At 32.0% G+C, this 21127-nt stretch overlaps 1 protein-coding gene across 5 annotated transcripts; it reads left to right on the plus strand.

The window, feature by feature from the left end:
• Positions 1–7998: 7998 nt before the first annotated feature.
• Positions 7999–13436, plus strand: LOC125836548 (protein FAR-RED IMPAIRED RESPONSE 1). Of its 5 annotated transcripts, XM_049515726.1 has the most exons (8): positions 7999–10370; positions 11045–11113; positions 11439–11507; positions 11596–11652; positions 11739–11807; positions 12564–12629; positions 12735–12874; positions 13380–13436. In XM_049515726.1, the coding sequence occupies exons 1-7, from the start codon at positions 8097–8099 to the stop codon at positions 12780–12782; spliced, it is 2652 nt and encodes an 883-aa protein (XP_049371683.1). In that variant the 5' UTR covers positions 7999–8096; the 3' UTR covers positions 12783–12874; positions 13380–13436. The 5 variants fall into 5 exon arrangements, with proteins under 5 accessions (XP_049371683.1, XP_049371685.1, XP_049371681.1 ...); XM_049515728.1 differs by lacking the exon at positions 11439–11507; XM_049515724.1 differs by lacking the exons at positions 12564–12629; positions 12735–12874; positions 13380–13436 and having other exon boundaries at positions 11739–12104.
• Positions 13437–21127: the final 7691 nt, after the last annotated feature.

Here is a 21127-nt window from a genome sequence, read left to right on the forward strand (position 1 = left end):
GGTACTGCCACATGCTCACCAAACATTTTCTTTGTGACACACAAATTTGTACAAACCGACATGCATACTTTTTATAAATATTTGTAGCCACCCCCCATCCCTCACGCTCCAAGACAGAATAATAAATTTAAAAAATGCAGAAAATATAATTTTTACGTCTAAAAAAGTGAAGAGAAGGCAAGCTTTTACCCATATTTATTTGTCAACTTTCATTTAAACATTCGAACCGTAATTGACAGTGCACTCATCAGCACAAAAACTGTTACATTTTAGGTTTAATATCTTATACAGACGCTATTAGTATTTTTTTTTTTACCTAGCTATATTTTCTAGGTCATGAGCAAATTGAGTTTTGCTTAGCCATTGTTTTTATCGTTTTTGGTTTAATGAAGAGATTTCTTATTTACCTAAGTAGTGATTAAGTAACTTTAAATTTCTCGTGTTTTACGCTTAATGAGATCATTTATAGCTACACGCTGCATCTTTATGACTTTCTTTGTTTTAGACAATAATTCTTTTCCGAAAAAGAATAAATCATATCGCTAGTGTTCGAGCCAACTTATGTGCATCTTGATTATATATTCCATCGAGTACATGTTACTCTCCATCAACACAAGTACTATCAAATAACTCTTTTCACCAAGAATACACAGACAAGAAGAAATCACGTAATATCATTTGTTAATATATGCTGAGATTTGAACGTGAAACTTTATGATATAATATTCTTCTCTTACATCAATGACAACTAACTAGCTAGGTTACATTGTGTTATTGATCTGGTTCTGTTATTCTTAAACTCTATATTCAGTTAAATATTATCACATAAATTGAAATAGAGAATCATATAAAAAGAAACAAATTACCATTTTGTTTTAGTTGTTTCTCCAAAACATGGGATTTGTTATCCTCGATCAATAAACCGTATACAAGATGATTTTCATCCAACTACTAATAATCATGAAAATTAAGAAGAAAATGATCATACACATATATTTTTACTTAATTTCCTTTTTTCTAGCTTAATTAATTAGTGGGAAGACCACTAATTAATCAAAGTTTGAGAATGATAATCATGAGGTTTAGTGGTAGCAACAAATCTAGATGAAAAAGCACAAAACTTGTAATAATCTTCATCATCAGAGACATGATCAAAGTTCAACGCATAACTAAGTGGATCGTACCGACATTGGAACGACGATTGACGACTAGTACTATACGTAGTACTACTCGTTTTCAACATCTTATTACTACATCTCTTCAACTTCCTCAACAATCTTGTTAGCCCACAACATGATGTTGATGATGTACTAAAACTTCGCGTCGTGGTGTTGGTGATGGTGTTGGTGGTAATTGACGATCTTGGCAAGTACCATTGACGATCTTGCATTTGTGTCATTTTACTTATATTAATGAATAACCTAAGTGAGTGAGACAACTTTTGGTTAATTTGAGAGAGATGAAAGAAAATGGCCTACCTAGGTTTTGAATTTATAAAGATATGAGGGTTCGTTGGAGATAGTAGTTGATAGTCTCGATGATAATTTAAATCTTAGTATAATGTATTTTTAATATTACGTTTGGTACTATGCATCATTAATATTATAATATATAGTGTAAAGACAAGTGTTAGGATGAGATTGGAAAGAGTTTAAAATTAACAAAAAAGAGAGAAAAGTTCACTGTATGTGTAAATAAAAAGAGAGAAGTTTAGTTCAAAGTATCAGTCACTAGATTACTTTACTTTAATACAGTAATATCCGGACTAATCTGTGGGCATTATCGATACAAATATTAATTATATGTAGAGGCGCAGACAAAATTTAAAGTTTATGAATTTGAGATTTTAGTTTTTAAAGTTATTAGATTTTAAATTTATAATCTGAACCTATTTTGAGTAACTTGGAGAAAAATATATTTAATGACATTGTCATATCATCAAGAAAACGTTATTCAACAACAAGACTTTATCCGTCCTTTTGGAAATTAAGAGGTTATTTTTGGATAAATTCTATTTTTATTCAGAATAGTTTAATCAAACAAAAGCAAGATAATATAATCAAGAAAAGATTATTAAAATATGATAAAACTTTATGAATAACATAACAACTAACAAGTGATCATGATATGTATTTGCACCTAAAGTTTTGTCACTTAATTACTGATTATTAACTAAGCGACGAATATGGAGGGTGAGAAAGAACAGTTCATGCATCCAAACCATAGTTGGTAACGAGAATCCTAATGATTAAGGAATACTTAACAGTTTTAAAGAAAATATAATTAAAAACTAAAGTTATATAACTGACAAAACCACACTAGTTTTATTTGTAAACCTTTATTTTTAAAATAAAAAATAATAATAATGTGAATGTAAACAATAAAGCATAATTTCAAGTGGCGTTAGTGGTGGGGGTGAGGTAATGGGCAGAATCACCTTAGGCGAAGGATGGTGTGATACACTCTTCATTGAAATATTATATGGTTTATATAGATTAAACGTTAATTATTAGGCATGTATATTTAGAGAAGTTTTTTTGCATGCTCGCCACTTGTGGGTGAATGGGTGGGGAGCAGTGGCGGACTCGGGATTTTTGTTCAGGAAATTCGAAAAATAAAAATATAAACGTGTAAATAAGTCTTTAGAAATGGGATTCTTGAATTCTTTTGGGTTTAAAGCCACACGTTTAGTACGTTTTTTAAAATAAAATAAAAACTAAAAAAATTGAAAAACATAGCTGAAGATTAAAAAAATAAAAATAAAATGCTATCACATGGATTCGAATTGGTAACATGAAGCTTAATTTTTGGGGGACTTGCTGTTGCGCCATCAGTCTCTCCTTGTTATTGAGGGAGTTCAAAATATATATATCTACAAAATTACAGAAAATTTGTCTTATATATACCGTGTAATTTGAACTCCCTGAAACCCACGTGGGTTCGCCCCTGGTGGGGAGTGGAGACTTAGAGGCGAAGTTAGGATTAAGAATTAAGGTTTTAAATTTTAGGATAGTGGGATTATTCAAACCCACAACTCTAGCATGTAAAACATTTTCACGACTCCTTCTTTACTACCGAGTTGTGTCCATCAGCATTGTTGGGAGTTTACAAGTTATATATATATTATTTAGTTTCTTAATACGAATATATCGTTTACGAAAAATTACTGAGTTCATCCATACTCGCAAACCCCATCTAGCTCTGCTTATGAGTGGGGTGGGGGGGTCTGACTGATCTGAGCAGATGAGATCGATTGGTGTCCACTCACATCCACGTTGGTGAAGAGTAAAAGATGAAAAGTAAAAGGCTGCATGCTGAGCCAAACATATTTTTATTGTATTCACATGATTGTTGGCTTTTTCCTCTTTGGTAAAACATTTTTTTTTACCACAAGAGTCTCATGTTCATATTTATTCGAGTTAGATTATTTTTTCCAAAAAAGAAAAAGAAAACAGTTAATAAGCTGTACTTTGGTTCTTTGTTTAATTAATTAATGCCAGTTGGGAGTAAGGGATTGTTTATTGTTATTTGACCGTTTGAAATTTCTGTTAGGAATTTGAGTTTTTTTTATACTATAGTATATTATTTAAGTAGTCGAGGATCCAAATTGAATTATCCCAGTTTCATTTTTTCATCTCATTCACCATAAAGGTTAATCACGCTCATTTTATTCTAAATAATTTTGTTCTTAATCATATCTCTTTTAATATCGTCATTCAATCTAAATCAAGTTGACTAATTAGAGGTTAATTTGAACTTCACTTTGACTATCTACCCGGCTTCTCGTTTTCATTTTTTTACTTTCATATAAATATAATTCAATTTATAAACTTGTAATATCTGATAATAAAAATGATTTAATAATTAGCAAGTGGAGATAACCACAAAAGTGGTTTGATTTATCATATCCTCTTCATTGTCCTGAAGCTAAAAAGAAAATAAAAAAGATAGGAACCAAATTGTGTAATACGATGAGTATTATTGTACTAGCAAATACTGTTTCTTTGTCAGTAAAATACAGTAATTATTTGACTACTGAGAGCTGATGTTTTTTTTTTACAGCCTTATAATATATAGTAGAAAATTATTTTCAATAGACACTCAACTTAAAAAAAAGATAAAATGGAAACATTAATAACAAGCAATAACATAATTATAATATTCAATAAGGATCGTAATTGAGTGAATGATAAGTAATCTTTCATCTTTAGTTAGATATTTCGGATTTGAATCTCAATTGCATTTGTTTGAGAGCGTTTTAATAATTATTAAACTAAAAATTCAATTGCAAAAAAGAAATTAAATAGTTTCCACTTGCTAATCACACATCTCCAAACTGTCACCATTCGAATATAATAATATCATCATAAAAGGATAAAAGATGAGTCAATAAAATTTTAATATTGTTAATTTATTAATATTCGATCAGTATAATTTCTGTCAAAAAGAGCTAAATTAAACGATATATGATTTGTCAGTCATTATAGAGGTCAATCATAGGCATAGGCAGTCTAATTAAAAACATAAAAAAAGATTCTTAAAATGGAATCCTAAGAGATCTTGATTCTTTTTTTATTGGCAGTCCACTCTTATTTAATTTCTTCAGAAATAACAAATTATTATTTGCTGAAAATTAATGTACATTATTTTTTAAACAAGGAGAATTTTTTTAAGCTTGATCACAAAAAAGTCCAAATTTGAAATAAGAAGGTTAACAGAAATAATTGGAATTATGTGACACTTGCATGTTTGTGTAATTTCAGATAGAGTTTTGTAATTAAACAAAAAAGGAGCTAGGCTATTGTAATCCTTATTACTATCCGTTTTCCATTTATTTATCATACTTTTATTTTTGTCCATTTTTAAAAACATATCTCTCAAATTATTTTTTTAACAACTCTTTAATTCAAACTTTCCATATGATATATATATATATTTATTTAACACCACAAAATTAAAGGGTATTTAGTACATTCCATGTATCTTTAATTTAAGACAACAAGAATCAAAAGTCTTTTGATCTTCTTAAAGGACATAATACATAAATATGCGTTTTAACTTTGCTTTAACTGACATTTATGTCCTCCAATTATGGATATGTACAAGTATGTATTTAAACTTGTATAAAGTTGAACAAACAGACACGTGTTCCACATGACATAATACATATGTAGAATACAAATTTCCATGTAGAATATTGTCACATAGAACGCATGTGTCTACATATTCAATTGTATCGCTTAAGGGTCATTTGTGCAGACGCAAAGTTAGTGAATATAAATATTAGTTAAGATCAAGTTAATGAGTACGTTTATGTAATGGACACCCCTAACACTAGGGAAGTTTTTTTTAAATATTAACCCTAGCTAGCTAGTTCTAGTTAATAATTGTATATATATATATATATATATATATATATATATATATATATATATATATACCAAGTTGTCAAAACATTTTGAATAGTTTCAAGATAGGACGTAGCATATCTCTGAGAATATCTTGTAATGTCTGAAGAAGACAGAAATTAACGTAAGTCAATGCCTTGAAGATGACTGTTTTGAAACTGTGTCTTATGAGGCATCACATGGAGTTCACAGATAGGTGCTTTCCCAAAATAAATTAACCTCCACATGGATATGAATTATAGGATTAATTATTGTTCTTTCCTCTTTCTTAATTTGTGTGTGAATAAAGAGGTTGATAACCAATATAAGTTAGTGTAATGTTGAGACTGTTCTACTCTTATGAAGAAAATTTTGTTGGGAGCACTAGCCCCTAAAGGATCCCGTAGTGCACGATCTAGATTTAGTCAATGCTTTAATGTAAACATTGAACACTGAATGATTATTTCTTTTAAAAAAGGGTTAATAATGTTATGTTTGAGGTCTAATTAATTCAGATCTGTAAGTTGATTTTTCATTTTCTTTTTTCTTACTAACTTCCACTTGTCAAAAATAGAGGATATTCACACTCTTTGTCATGTTAGCGTTAATAAAGGTAAAGACGTCAAGCTCGGGAGACTGACTAAGTTTAGCTTGTTTAAGTACCTAACTAATAATTTATGTCTAGTTTAATCCGAAGAGATTTTGAGGTATTTAGTCACTTAACTTTTTTTCTTTTCCTTTGGGAAAATAATCATATATTGATCAGTTCCTTGGAATAAATAATAAATAAATACATGTCAACGTGAATGAAAAGGTATGTTTGTATTGTGGTAAATATTCAGATTAATTGTTTAATTTTTTTATTTTTTATTTTTTATTTTTTATTATCTTATTCCCAAAAAGCTTTGACCGAAAGGTAACTCTTTTGACTGATAAATATATAGTCCACTAGTGATGGATCCTCCTCCTCTCATGTGCTACAACGTGATATCTGTAGACTGCACAAACAATACAATAAGAATGAAAATAAAATTAAAAATAAGGGAACAGGACAAATTTTAATTAATTAATCTTGTGAGTTCGAGGTTTATTTTAAATTGCCCCCTTAGTTCTACATTTTTAATATCGTGATTTTAGTACTATGATATATATTTTAATTTTTTTGATATTTGATACGGTATTTGATATTTAGAAATAACATATCGAAATATCGAATATCATACCAAAGTATATAATTATATAAATAACATATATATTTGTACACGTGTACCCAGAGGGATTTGAACCCAAGACCTATAATTAAGAATAAAGAAATATTTACCGCTGCACCACAATCCTCGCGGGTAGTAATGTAATATAGTTGAACTTATATCAATTCATTTGCTTTGTCATTAAAGACACAAAAAAATGAAAAAGATACACCCTGTCAAATTCTTGGCTCAAATTGTGATCTGTGAATTTGGGCCTAAACTGCATGAGTAGGCCCATCGGGTCGAAATGCGGAGGAATTTTTGCCCAAACGAACCGCGAGTATGGGAAGAAGAAAATGCGAGTACAATTCACCAATTTGGAGCCCTAATTGTTTGAATTTTCAGGCAAAACCTATACTCTCTATACTCGCCCCCAAATTTTCAGTTGCTGTGATCATCAGAATTCTCTACTGCCACTGTAAATTCCTCTTTTTCCTTACATATATTTGTACATGCAAACTTTGTAGAGTATTTTATTTTTTTTCATATGAAAAGTTTTCTCAATTTTGGCTATTTTTTATTTCTACATTTACATGTTCAAGTGCTTGATAAATTGATATATGTGTGTGAATATGAGAATGTTGTGTTATAGGTGATTTTTGTAGTTATCTATGATATGTCAATTTGGAAAGTTTGAAATTGAGAGTTAAGTTATGTTTGGTATGATGAAGTCATTTTTTTAAAGGAAAAATGTTTTCTTTGTTGTTTAGTTGGTGAGATGAAAATATCTTTCGAAGAAATATATATTACTCCATCCGAACCAATTTAAGTGTCGTACTTTCCTTTTTAATTTGTTTCAAAAAGAATGTTTATTTCTATATTTAGTAAGTTTTTCAATTTCAACATCGTAAGTGTCAAGTTTAAGACCACAAGATTTAGAGAACTACAAACATTTTTAAATTATGACCACAAGATTCGAAAATCACCTTTTTCTTAATCTTCGTGCCCAGTCAATCTTAGACACTTAAATTGGGATGGAGGGAGTATGAGTTAAAAATTATGTTGACAAACTCACAGAGTCTTTTGGTAAAAAAAATTAGTGCTAGAGATTAGTACTTAATAATGCCTAGCAAGTATGAACAATATGGAGCTATAACAAAATCCTCTCTGTATATTTTTGAAGAGACGTGATGTGCTTCTGTGACATGTTATATAGAAAGGAATTCTGTGATTGTGCTTTGACAATGCTAGTTCTCATTATTTAATTAAAAAATCCAATTGTTGGTCATTAATGAGTATAAAAGAAAGAATTTCAAATTTACAAGATACGATCTATATGTTTCAGGAGACTGTATTTATTGGATTAATTTTTTCTATCTCAAATAGAAACGAAAACTTATAATTTGTGGATGACTTGACTAGAATTTTGTTCTAGTAGCCATAATGATGGCCAAATAAGAACGGACATGTTTCAGGCACAAAATTGAGTACTTGGATTGGGGGAACACATTTTACCTCAATGGTTATGGACCTTGTGCCGCCATCAGGCGATCAGCACGAGAAAGAAAACTGTGGGCGGCATACATGTGTAAGGATTGAAAGTGCAAGAGGAGAACTTTGTGGTACAGATGGAGCTACTGTCACTGCTTCTAAGAGTGTTTACCTGGGAATAGAGAATGCAGGAACTAGTTGGAATGAAAGAACATCATCTAATGGTGCAAATGTACTGCCAAACGCAGATTCTTTAGCTGTGAATTGCTATAGGAACTTGGAGCCTCATGATGGTATGGAATTTGACTCGAAAGAGAATGCCTTTTCATATTACAAAGAATATGCTAAGTCCATTGGATTTTCCTCAATAATAAAGGCTAGCCGTCGATCCAGAATTTCTGGAAAATTTATTGATGCAAAATTTGTTTGCAGTAGATATGGAAGCAAGCGTGAACCTTCTACTTCTGGTGCAGAACCTGTTCCAAGTGCTGATGCAGCAAGAAGTAATCCTGTGAAGAGAAAAAAAGGCAGAATAAACAGGTCTTGGTCAAAAACAGATTGTAAGGCATGCTTGCATGTAAAGAGAAGGTCTGATGGAAGGTGGGTTATTCATACTTTTGTCAAAGAGCATAACCATGAAATATTTCCGGATTGGACCAGCTATCCTCCAGGTCACAGGAACATTGATCTGGGTAAGAATGATGCAGATGCATTTCATGCTATCCGTGGGAGGACGAAAAAGACTTATGCCTCGACGTCTAGGCATTCTGGTGTTATGAAGAAAGTTGAGAAGCAAAAGAATGGTGGCACAAATAGTAGTCCTCAATCTTTGGCTTTAGATGAGGGAGATGCACAAGTTATTCTTGAGCATTTTCTTTGCATGCAAGATGAAAATCCAAACTTCTTTTATGCATTGGATTTGAATCAAGAGAAACGCTTGAGAAATGTCTTTTGGATTGACGCTAAATGTAGGCTTGACTGTGGTAACTTCAGTGACGTAGTTCTTTTTGACACTACCTATATTACAAACGAATATAAGCTGCAGTTTGTTCCTTTTATTGGTGTCAATCATCATTTTCAGTCCATATTGCTGGGATGTGGGCTGATTGCAGATGAGAGTAAGTCAACATTTATTTGGTTGATGCGAGCATGGCTCAGGGCATTGGGTGGACAAGTTCCAAAAGTAATTCTAACTGATCAAGGCAAAACACTGGAAGAAGTTATTGCTGAGGTTTTACCAGATTCACGCCATTGCTTTTGTTTGTGGCACGTACTGAGTAAGATCCAGGAGAAGCTTGGCCATGTCATAAGGCAGCATGAAAGTTTTCTCACCAAATTCAATAAATGTATTTTGAGGTCAGCGACCAATGAATTGTTTGAAAAGAGGTGGTGGAAGGTGGTTGATAGATTTGATTTGAGGAATGACTTGTGGATTAAATCATTGTATGAAGATCGGCTAAGGTGGGTACCGACATACATGAATAAAATCTTCTTGGCAGGAATGTCTACGATGCAACGAGCAGAAAGCGTTATCACTCTTCTTGATAAATGCATATTATGCAAGACGACATTAAAGGAGTTTCTTGTCCAGTATAAAAAACTGCTGCAAGAGAAGTGTCAAGGAGAGGCAAATGCTGATTTTGAGACAAGACATATACAACCAGGATTGAAATCTCCCTCCCCTTTTGAAAAGCAGATGTCAACTTTATACACTCATACGATATTCAAGAAATTCCAAGTTGAGGTTTTAGGAGTGGTTGCTTGCCACCCTAAAAAGGAAAATGATGATGGTGAAAATGGCACATATAGAGTCCAAGATTTTGAAGTAAATCAAGAATTCATTGTTGTATGGAATGAGAGGACATCTGATACTTCATGTTCTTGTCATTTGTTTGAGTACAATGGATTCCTTTGTAGACACGTGATGATAGTTCTTCAGATGGCTGGTGTGCATAACATCCCCTCTAAGTATGTTTTAAGACGCTGGACTAAAGGTGCAAAGAGTAGAGAGAAGACGAGACAAGTAACTTTGGTTGATTCCAGGGTTCAACGCTACAATGATCTATGTCAAAGGGCATTTGAGCTAGGTGATGAAGGGTCCTTATCTCAAGAGAGTTATAACATTGTATTTAGTGTTCTGGAAAATTTTCTGAGAACATGTGAGACAGTGAATGATGCAAATTTAAATGAATCAGAACCGTGTTCTCTCCCAAATCAAGGTCTTAATGACCTTGAAGTATTCACAGATAGTAACAATCCAAGTAAGAGTAACGGAAAGAACATAGCAAGAAAAGAGAAGGAAGTAAGTTAATCTTCTTTCTAATTCCATTATGCAAGTTACTCAGGAGTCGTTTGGTAGGGTGTATAGAATCGTGTTGAGTAAGGTGTATTAGTAATGTTGACAAGTAATTTTGGTATTAGTTATGTTGAGATTATTTCTTGTGCATTATTTGGTTTGGTGTAGTAAAATAACATACATAGCATAATTTCTAAAAAGAATTATTTGTTTAGAAAAATAGCCTCCACAAACACGGTGAAAAGGATGAGAAAAAGGTTTTGAGGAATAATTGTGTCTTTAACCACGCTAATGCATGAACTAAAAACCTTTGCATTGTTAATACCATGGTTTGCCATGTATTTGTTATACATAGAATAGTACCAAATAGAGTGAATAACTAAAGTTTGCATTAGTTATACATAGGTTGAACAACTGTACCAAACAATATAATGATAATACACAAAGTTAATGCATGCATTATTTTTCTCTAATGCATCCTACCAAGCGACCCCTAAGTGTTGATTTAGTTCATTCTTACGTATCTTTTAGGTAAATACAGAGCAGAAGATAATATCCATGGCGGGGATAGATAGTAGATGGCAACTTATGGTTTTTTTATCATAGCATTACATAAGCATACATACACCTAAGACGGAAATATTGGCTGATTTATCTCATGCATTCCATGTATGTTGCAGGGACAATTAGGTCTCGGAGAACCAACTGTGGATTATCCTTTCAGATCACATTCAGCCATACAGCCAATGGTGTGGTGATTTTATCTGTAAATTTTGTCTTATTTGGCACGGGGGTGAAAAATAAGTGTCTTGTAATATATTTACTACTCCCTTCTTTCCATTTTATGTGGCGGTGTTTGACTGGTTTTAACAAGCCATGATATTTATGTGGCATAAAAGCATGTCATTTAAGGGTAAAAGGAGAATTTTAGATAGTTTTTTTTTGTTTTGTCAAATATAGAAAATTGACATTTTTTTTAACAGATTATAAAGGAAAGAGAGTCACATAAATTGGAACTTAGGAGTATTCGAATAATCATTGGTTTTGTGATCCAAATTCTATGATACATGTTAGGGCCACATATATTCCAGAATTCCATTTCCTGATGGCTACTATAGCAGCCCCCAAATGATTCAAGGAGTGGTATGTAATGCTACTTACAATTGTATATCTGTGTGCTGTGTATGTAGTGCATGATTTCAGAATAACTGAACTACCAAGTATGTTGCAGGGACAATTGAATACAAATACCCAAGGCTATGGCAACCATTTAAACATACTGGGGCTGGTGATTCAATTAACTTCAATCACTGATGTGTTCTATGATTTCTGGTGTTGTCTCAAACTAATTCGGTTGTCTTTGTTCTTTTTTAGGGACAATTGAGTACACTTGCTTCAATTGAAGATGGCCCTTATCTCTCTCAACCTAGATTGCATGGACTGGTACTATCTATACATTATGTAAAAAGTTTTTTGCTGTGTGTCAGGATATCATTTCCTGTAGCTTTGCTGAAGTTGGGTAGACAGATTAGAAAAATTCTTCAGAAACTAAATTCAAAGCCATTTGGCTAAAAGATAAATGGTTTCTCTGGTGTACTAACGTCAGATCAAACAGTAAATTGTGAGCCAATCACAACCGCATGCCAAACAAGGTTTCCTCAAAGACTAACCAAATACACACTGTGACCTTCTACTCTCTAGTTTACATTTTGCAGTTTCCCCGGAAATTTTGCATCCAAGCCGTTTTTCCAGTAATAGCTACGCCTTCTTGTGACAATCTTTATTCCATGGCTTATTTTCTATCCATGAATTTTAGTTTTGACTGTCTGATGTTTAGAGAAGACCACATCTTTTTTCAGGTTTGTCTTGGTCTTGGTAAGTGTTTTAGGTTTCGAGTCACAGTTTATGAAATTCATGGAGTACTTTTTTGTTTTCTAGTTTCGAAAAACATTCTAATCCAAATGTCTTGCAAAATATCTTTTCTCAAAATTGATAATCCGAACACGACTTTTTTCCAAAATTATTTTCCAAAAAGAAAAAACAAATAAATAAAAATTTATAAGCCAGATTAGTGCAAGTCTGTAAGAGCAACCTTCTTCCATCTATGGATGGGTATCCTTCAACTAAATAATGTGTACTCCCAATTGTTGCTGTTCCATTTACTCTTGATATTAGATTGATCATTCTTCTATCTTGTAGGGACAAGTGTATTTTAGGCCTGCAGATGCTCAAAGTTCTTTTGGGGTTCAGGACAGTCTCCAAGAGGTGCTATACTTTTTGATCATTTTGCCTTGTTCTTCTCTTGTTGTTTCACCACCATTTTGTTCCTTTATACTTAATTAATTTTCATTTTCTGGGTTCTATCATCAGTCTACCGTGGCCAATACAGAGAACTTGTGCTCAAAGAATTTATCTTGACAATAGCTCACACTGCAGTTCCTTGACCAACTTTACCATCTAGTAGTTTGTACATATATGAGATCATTGCCTTGTGCACAGAACTTCAACAGGTGTGATTATTATTCTGATGTCTTTTGTAGCTTCCATAACTTGACAAACGTGAAGGACATGTATTATGTAATGTGAAGTGTGGAAAAAATGAGGGCGAAGATACTATTTTTTATATTTGTACTTTTTACATTGGAAGAGGGAATGGGAACATTGGGAAGTTTGGAAGTGTAAAACTAGGTCAGATCTAATATCACTATTTAAATACTACTGGTTTGGAAGTAAAAATTACTTTGAGTCTTGAGATGTCTACGAAAATATAGCTTGAATTAGTTGAGTGACTTTGTAGGTGAAATAACAGTAGTTGAGTGTTTTTTCTGTTACAAAACAAAGTTGAGTGACTTCCTGAGATAATTATCATTAGTTGAGTGACATTTTGAGATAAAAATTGTTAGTTTAGTGACCGTTTGAGAAATTAACTCACAAATGGATCTATCTTTTTTTTTTTTTTGGTTTCTGATAAAGGCTCTTTTCTCCTTAACAATTTTTTTTTCTGAATTAAATCAGCATGGAATGACGTTGTTGAAGAGGCATGTCAAAGCGGAGTGAATGTTATTGTAGAGCTAGGAAGGAGCATAAGGGACAAGGTTGCAGTGGAGTGGAGTGTTGTAACAAGTATGGAGTCTCGCTTGTTTTCAACAATGTGAGACACTTCAGGCATTAGATTATTGGTATGTCACCATTAGACTCCGTAATCTATTATTTTTATGAAGTGTCTTTGATAGCTAACCTATATCTCTGAAAGTGCTTGTATGATCAGAAGGGAGTATGCGTGTGTGTATAATAGCAAAATTTTTGTATCAAGTTATAAAAATACTTGCAGTAAATTACGTCAAATATCCATGTATTATGACTCAGTTAGGAAGATTTTCCTTGTATTTTAGAATCAAATACATAATACAAATACCATGGAAATTCTAGTATAAGGACAAGATTACCCTTTTTCTTGTTAACTTCAGCACTTAAATTTGCAGGTTTGCTCAATCATTTCAAAAGAGAGAAGTTAAAGAATTTTCTTTAGAATCATTTAAGACACCACAAGAACAACAAAAAGGAACTGTTAATTTCCTTGTTCATTCCATAACTCAAACCTTGCCAAAACAAAATTGTCAAATTTCCCATATATATGGAGACAACAAATATAAAAAAGTCTTAATTCGAAGAACGCTGAATGGTGATGGATTTCCTGAGATATAAACAAATTTCATCCGGTATACATGAATAGAGATCTCCTCAATGTCACATCTTTACAAATTATGTGTGCCATGATTTCCATGTTCTATCTAAAAATCTATAATAGGCATGTCTCCATGGTCTTATGAAAAGCAAAGGAGCACTTACACCCCAAAAGGCCACAATGAATCCTATTGCCATGGAAACATAGAACCATTCCACTTCATTATCACCTTCTTCTTCTTCTTCTTCATTTTCAACCTTTGGATTTTTACTGCAACGCTCCACGAGTGGAAGCCCACACAGTTTATTTCCAGTAAAACTTAAAGGGCTAAAGCTTTGAAGTTGAGTGCTCACAGGAATCTGCCCTGATAAGTTGTTGTGAGATACATTCAAGTAGCTCAAAGAGGACAAACTCGAAATGCTTTGTGGTATTTCACCAGAGAGTTGATTATTTGAGATATCAAGTGATTCTAATACCTTCATCTTGTCAATGTCCCTTGGAATACTACTAGTCAGCTGATTGTGGGAGAAATTTAATGATCTCAATCCAACAAGACTTGTAAGACTCATAGGAATGTTTCCAGAAAGATTATTGTTAGAAAGATCCATGCTAGTAAACAATGACAAAATGGTATCATACTGATACATGTTGCCCTTAGTTGCTACTCTTGCACTTTCCCTGAAAACTCCAACATAATAAGAATAATCCATCTCGTCGTCTCCATCTCTAATTTCCTTCCTTCCATTCACCATTGCTGTGAAATTATTAACACACCGAGGTATAGCTCCAAACAAATTGTTGTTGGCAAGATCCAAGATTTGAAGATCATTGAGCTGGCAAAGTTCTGGAGCTAGTTCACCATCGAATTTATTAGACCGAAGACTAAGGACTATCAGCTTTGAAAGTGTACCAAACCAAGGTGGTAAATTTCCATCTAACTCATTCTCATTCATGTCTATTTTCCACAATCTTGTGCAGTTGTTCAAGGATGAAGGCAATGGACCAGAAAGTTTGTTTCTTTTCAAGTCCAAAGATTTCAAATTGCTTAAAGCTCCAATGGATCTTGGGATTCCTCCGGTAAGCTTATTCTCTCCCAAGTTGACAACTCTCAACTCTGGCCAATTCATCCAACAATCAGGAATTTCTTCGGAGAAACGATTTCCCCCAAGGTGTAGAATCTCCAACATGTAAGATTCATTCTTTTTATCACACAAGAAGCTTGTTAAACCTTCCGAGAAAGTGTTATCTGAAAGGTCTAACTCTGTTACCATGGTTGGAATATGAGGGAGTAAACCACTGAAGTTGTTGGAACTCAAGTATATCAACCAAGGACCTCCACTTCCCATGGAGCTATCAGAAATTGAGAAAGTTGGAATCTCACCAATGAGCTGGTTGTGAGACATGTTGAGGAAACGAATTTGAGACGATAAGTTCCAGAACCAAGTTGGAACCTCACCTACTATACCAGCATTTGATATGTCCAAATTCATGATTGATTGTTGAGTCTGGATCCACAAAGGGAAGTCAGGGCCTAAGCGCCAACCGCCCATTACAATGTCACTAGCTTGGAATGATGGAATCCAATCTGAACTCACCCTTAAAGTCAAATTACTTTTAGATGCAGAGAAAAACTTCAAATTTGTCAAGTTGGTGAAATGTTCTTCTGTTAACACCCCTTCCAACCTATTATTGGATATGAAACAGAATTGTAGATTAGAAAGTTGCCCAAAACTTTTTGGAAGATTTCCAATCAGTTTGTTGTCATTTAGTCTTAAGGTCCTCAAAGAAGAACAATTTCCTGAGCCTATTGGAGGGCAATCATTCATAGTATTGAAAATCTCGGATACTTCTCCTTCAAATCGATTTTCTGAGAGATCGAGATCTTCTAATTTCCATAGCTTTCCAATTACACTCGGTAACTTTCCAGAAAGAAAATTTTCAGACATATCGATACTAGTTAGAGATGTCAGATTTGAAATCGAGTCTGAAACTGTTCCCTCAAGACTGTTATCCTTCATGGCAAGTGTTTCAAGATTCTTGCATCCATAGAGCCAATCTGGGATAGTGGAATTCAGATTATTGGAAGCAAGACTAAGATATGTAAGCTTGGTAAAATCACCAACTCTATTTGGTATTGGACCCTCAAGACCACTAAAACTCAAATCAAGATATTCAAGATTACTGAGATCAAATAACCATTGAGGCAAAACAGAACCAAAGGAGTTGCTAGAAGCTCTCAATGTTGTGAAAGAAGTCAAGTTAAAAGGACCCTCAGGAAATGAACCAGTGAAATTACTACCAGTGAATTCAAGAGAAACAAGACTACCAAAACTGAAAACCCACCCGGGAATCGGAGAGCCAAAGTTATTCAAAGAAAGATCAAGATTTTCAAGAACAGAACTGTTGTGATCAAACAAAGGAGGTATTGAATGAAGACTACAATTCGAAAAACGAAGATTAACCAAAGAAGGAAGCATGCTAATCACCTCAGTCCAGTTTGTTGCTTCACTTAAATCCACACCAGACATGTCCAAACTATCAAGATTTTCAAGACTTGACAACCACTGGAAATCATCAATCTTTAGGCCTTTAAGTTCTGACCAATCCCATCCGTTAATCGATAGCTCAATGACAGAACCAGTCACATTGTGGCACAAAACTCCTTCCCAGTTGCAACAATCTTCTTTATCAACCCAAGAAGATAGTACATTTGTGGGATCATTTGCTTCTTTCTTTAACCTTAGCAAAGCTGTTTTCTCATTTTCTTTGCAAATTCCACTGCAAGAACAAAACTTTATAGTAAACAGGACAAGTACGATGTAGTACAGCCCTCTCATTTTTGTGAAATTATAAGAAAAGAATGTGCCAAAAAATGGCATAATATATACATACATTTGGATGACAAATTCTTGGTGGCTTCTGAAATTATAAATGTTAAATGTGATGGCTGCTTTTTAGACTTGGAAAGTGCAAGTTGTTACTTATTTGAATGTATTTCTCTTTGCTTGTTTTAAAGTTTGACCATCAGGCTGAGTTGTGTTGAGATCTTTATTCTTTACAAGGAGAAATTGCTGACTTACATTAAAAGACACGAGCAGAAAGACGCATGGAGAAAAGATTTACTATTCCTTTCGTCTGAATTTATATAGCGATATTTGATTGGGAATGAAATTTAAGAAAGGAATGAAGATATTTTAAACTTGTGATATTAGAATAAGTCATTATCATTTGTGTAGTTATAAATCATCTCAATGATGATAAAATAAATAATTCATTTTTTCTTGGACAGAATAAAAAAGAAAGTGTGACATATAAATAAGGTCGAAGGGAGTAAAAAAAACGAATATGGAATGAAAGAGTGATTTAATAAAATGTAGGCAGTTAGAAGCCAAGACCTCAAAATTGACTTCCAGATATGGGCACACGCTAAACATTAGATTATATAGGTTAGATACATCAATTTCTTTGTTTTACAAAATGCAAGTGGATAAAAAGAAGACTTTTTTTTTGTCCAAATCGTGTTTGAAATATTAGTTTCAACTTTCAACTCATGTACATGTGAATACTTGGGTGTGGACAGGTAGTGGGGGTGGGCTGGGAAGTCAAATTAATTCATTAGTTATTAATGGAAAGAGAATCAAACTAAAACTTGGTGAAGATGAAAGTAACCTTTAAAGCAGAGGTTTCAGAGTCAACTCTTGTTGGGAGCGCCACCCTCAAATGGATATATTGTAGTGCGCGATTCGAATTTAGTCAGGCTTCAATACAGACTTCGAATGGGAAACAAAAACAGAAAAGAAAAGTCACCTTACATGTGCATATATGTTTAATCCATAGAATATTATAAGTAAATTTTATAAATGGTCACATAACTGCTCTTGGCTAGATTGTCCTCTTTTTTTTCGTAACTCTTTTATATGCTTTAGCACAACAGATTTTCGAAACGAAAAATAATTGTTTTTACTGAATTTCGAACCATGCATCACTTGACGTTAGAATTTCGCAACTATATTTTCATGCTTATAGACCATAAATATTTCATCACTTTTTTAGTATCTCACAAATAATTATGTAATATTGTATAAGCTATGATAATTTTCACTTGTGTCTCAATATCATATTGGTTCGTGTCTTGTTTCACTTGTGTGCAATTACACATTTTCAGTGCATTAATTTCGTGCTAAAATCAAACATATTGGAAGTAGTGATTATCAAACATACATCGCCAATTTTGTCCTTTTTCATATTGGATTGCTTTAAACATTTTCATATGTAGTCGAAAAAGAAGTTTTTGTATTATGAAAAACCAAAAAAAGTATTAATTCCTCCATTCTTATTTATATTCACCGTATCAATTCCTACTTTATCATTCATATTCACCAAATTTAAAGTAATAATAAATTTTATGTTGGTAAGAAAAATAAATTTTACGGAAAAGGGCCAAAAATACCCTTGAACTACAGGAAAAGGTCTAAAAATACCCTCCATCTATCTTTTGGTCTAAAATACCCTTCTACTCTTCTTTTTGGTCTAAAATTACCCTTCCATCCACCTTTTTGGCTCACTTATACCCTTGCAACTAACAACCCTCTTTTTTAAGAAAAATACTTATTATGTGTCATTTTCTTATTGAATGAATTAAAAATTCACCTCTATTAATTTTTTTCCATAATTTATCCAAATCAAAACAATATATCTTTTCAAGATCCAAGAAATATATATTTTTAAATCTAGTAATTTCTATTTTCTATAGATTTTTTCAAAAAAAATAAATTGTTTTAGATAATTAAAATATTTTTAAAATGTTAGTCATGCCACAATTACAGGGACATATTATATTATCATAAATCCTAAACAAAGTCTATCTTTAAAAAAAAAATGATCATTTAATTTTTTTGACTAATAATCTCTGTAACAACTCACTGAAAAGAAGAAAAAAATTATAGATGTTGTAGGTTGTAGCCTGTAGGAAAAATAAAAATAGGAAAAGAGAGAGAAAAAATATAATATATTATGAATCAGATAATATTATTATGATCATAATATTATTAATTTGTTTATGATATATTAATTATTTATATTGTATTTAAATTTTTAATGTAATTGATTAAATCTTAACTGTTAATTTTTCCTTATGCCATGTGTCTTCAATCCAAGTAATAACTTGGGAAAAATAGAGAAAAAAATTGAGAGGAGCCGGATAAAAAAAAGCTACAACAAATATAAAAATTGTTAGATTTTTTTATAAAATAATTGAGGTCTTGAAGAAATATATTCTTTTTGGCTCGAATAAATTATGGGGGGAAATCTAGTTGAGATGGAGATTTTATTTCACCCAATAAGGAGAATGACACATAAATATTTTTTTTAACCCTGAGATTCAACCCTGAGACTTGAAACCCAAGACTTGACCTCGAGACCTGCTCCTGACCCCTGAAACCAAGAACTAATTTCAAACCTAACCCCAACATATATCAACAAGGAAATTGGTCGAGTTAGGGTCGAGGGTTCGATCACACTTTCTAATTTAGGTCTTGTCACACTTCATCACCCTCTTCTATAAATTCGTTAACTAAATCAAATTTATTTTAAAGACTATATTTAAAATATTATAAAGTGAAAATTAAACTTTTCTTTTCCATATGAAAAATTGTGAATAACTTTCTCATTATTATTTATTGTGGTTTTTTATTATTCGATTGAATACAACGACCTTCTCTTAAATTTACTCGTCGAGCCCATTTATTATATTTTTAATTGAATTATGATTTATTCTGATTAAACATTTAAATACACGATAAATATTTTTAATAGAGATTTTTAGCTACTCATAATTCAGAAAATTTATGTGTGTGCTCATAGACATTAACTTCATACATAAAAAAGTGAATCACATAAAGATATGTCTTCCACTTTTAATTGGAAATATCAACATCGATTGAAACTTGCATGAGATTTGCCGCCTCTTCAAATTAATGTGTATAATTAAAAGATATATCATATTTTAAGTAACTAGTTAAATGTACGTACGTGTTTTACACATGTATATCGCGTTAATTAACAATAGATGTATATAAAAAGAAAAAATTACTGTGTGTACGTTATAAAATTATTGTATAAAAAAAGTGTCCTGAACTTTTTAAGATAAAAATGTAAAAGAAACATGATCATTCACTATCACTGAATAATGAAGGAGCAAATTAGATACATCAAATAAGTTTCGCTATTGATATCAAAGTCAAAATTATAGGAGTGAATATAAAAGCATACTTAAACTATCCTTTTTTTTTAGTTTCATACTTAAACTATTGAGAGTGTGAGTTTCACACCTAAAATATCACTTGTTAATTTGATAAACACATTTCTCTCTTTTATTACATAAACTCTCACTCATTAGTCTTTTACTATTTGTTTTTAATGTAATATTCTTAAAAGTCATTAAGCGTTTAACTTCCTATAGTAATATTATTATTATTTATAAAATAAGAATTAATTCTAGATAATAAGAAGTTATCCATTTGTTTGCAATACATTAGCGTAGATGTTGTTATAAAAATTTTATATATTAATATAAATATTTGAGTTGTTTAATTCAAAATTCTAAAATATTTTTGATAAAAAATAGATAACTCTTATTTCTTTCTTTTTAAAAAAAAATTATTTTTTATATAATATTCAATATTGTTTCAAGTGAAAGTTAAAATCATAAAAATCACTATTAAAAATTATTAGGACCTGAAAGTTTTGGGTGCCTAAAACAAATGCTTTACTATTCTTACCTTGAGTCATCCATATCACACCTATATATATGAGAATGACACCAATACAAAAAAATATTCTGCTACTAAATTACTCTTTGTAATCAGCTGTTTTATTTTATAACTGAATTACTTTTTTGTTAGTTCAACTCCTAATTCATAGTAACACAGGTTGTATCTCAAAGATCGAAAGAAAATTTTTGAAGATCACGGCAACTCTTATCGAAAGGAATGTAGTGGACAAGTCTTCTAACTTAAGATAGTCATAGTCAAAATAAAGGCAGAATTCTCTTAGTCCGGAGCCTAAAGGGTAAAAAAAA

The sequence above is a fragment of the Solanum verrucosum genome, unplaced genomic scaffold (assembly GCF_900185275.1).
Source record: "Solanum verrucosum unplaced genomic scaffold, falcon-dt-bn FXZP01000278.1, whole genome shotgun sequence".
In the NCBI taxonomy this organism is placed as follows: Eukaryota; Viridiplantae; Streptophyta; class Magnoliopsida; order Solanales; family Solanaceae; genus Solanum; species Solanum verrucosum.

Coding starts and splice junctions, on each gene's coding strand:
- LOC125836548 (XM_049515724.1), top strand. CDS start 8,097: ATGGTTATGGACCTTGTGCCGCCATCAGGCGATCAGCACGAGAAAGAA. Junction 10,371..11,044: donor TAGCAAGAAAAGAGAAGGAA/GTAAGTTAATCT, acceptor TGTATGTTGCAG/GGACAATTAGGTCTCGGAGA. Junction 11,508..11,595: donor CCCAAATGATTCAAGGAGTG/GTATGTAATGCT, acceptor AGTATGTTGCAG/GGACAATTGAATACAAATAC.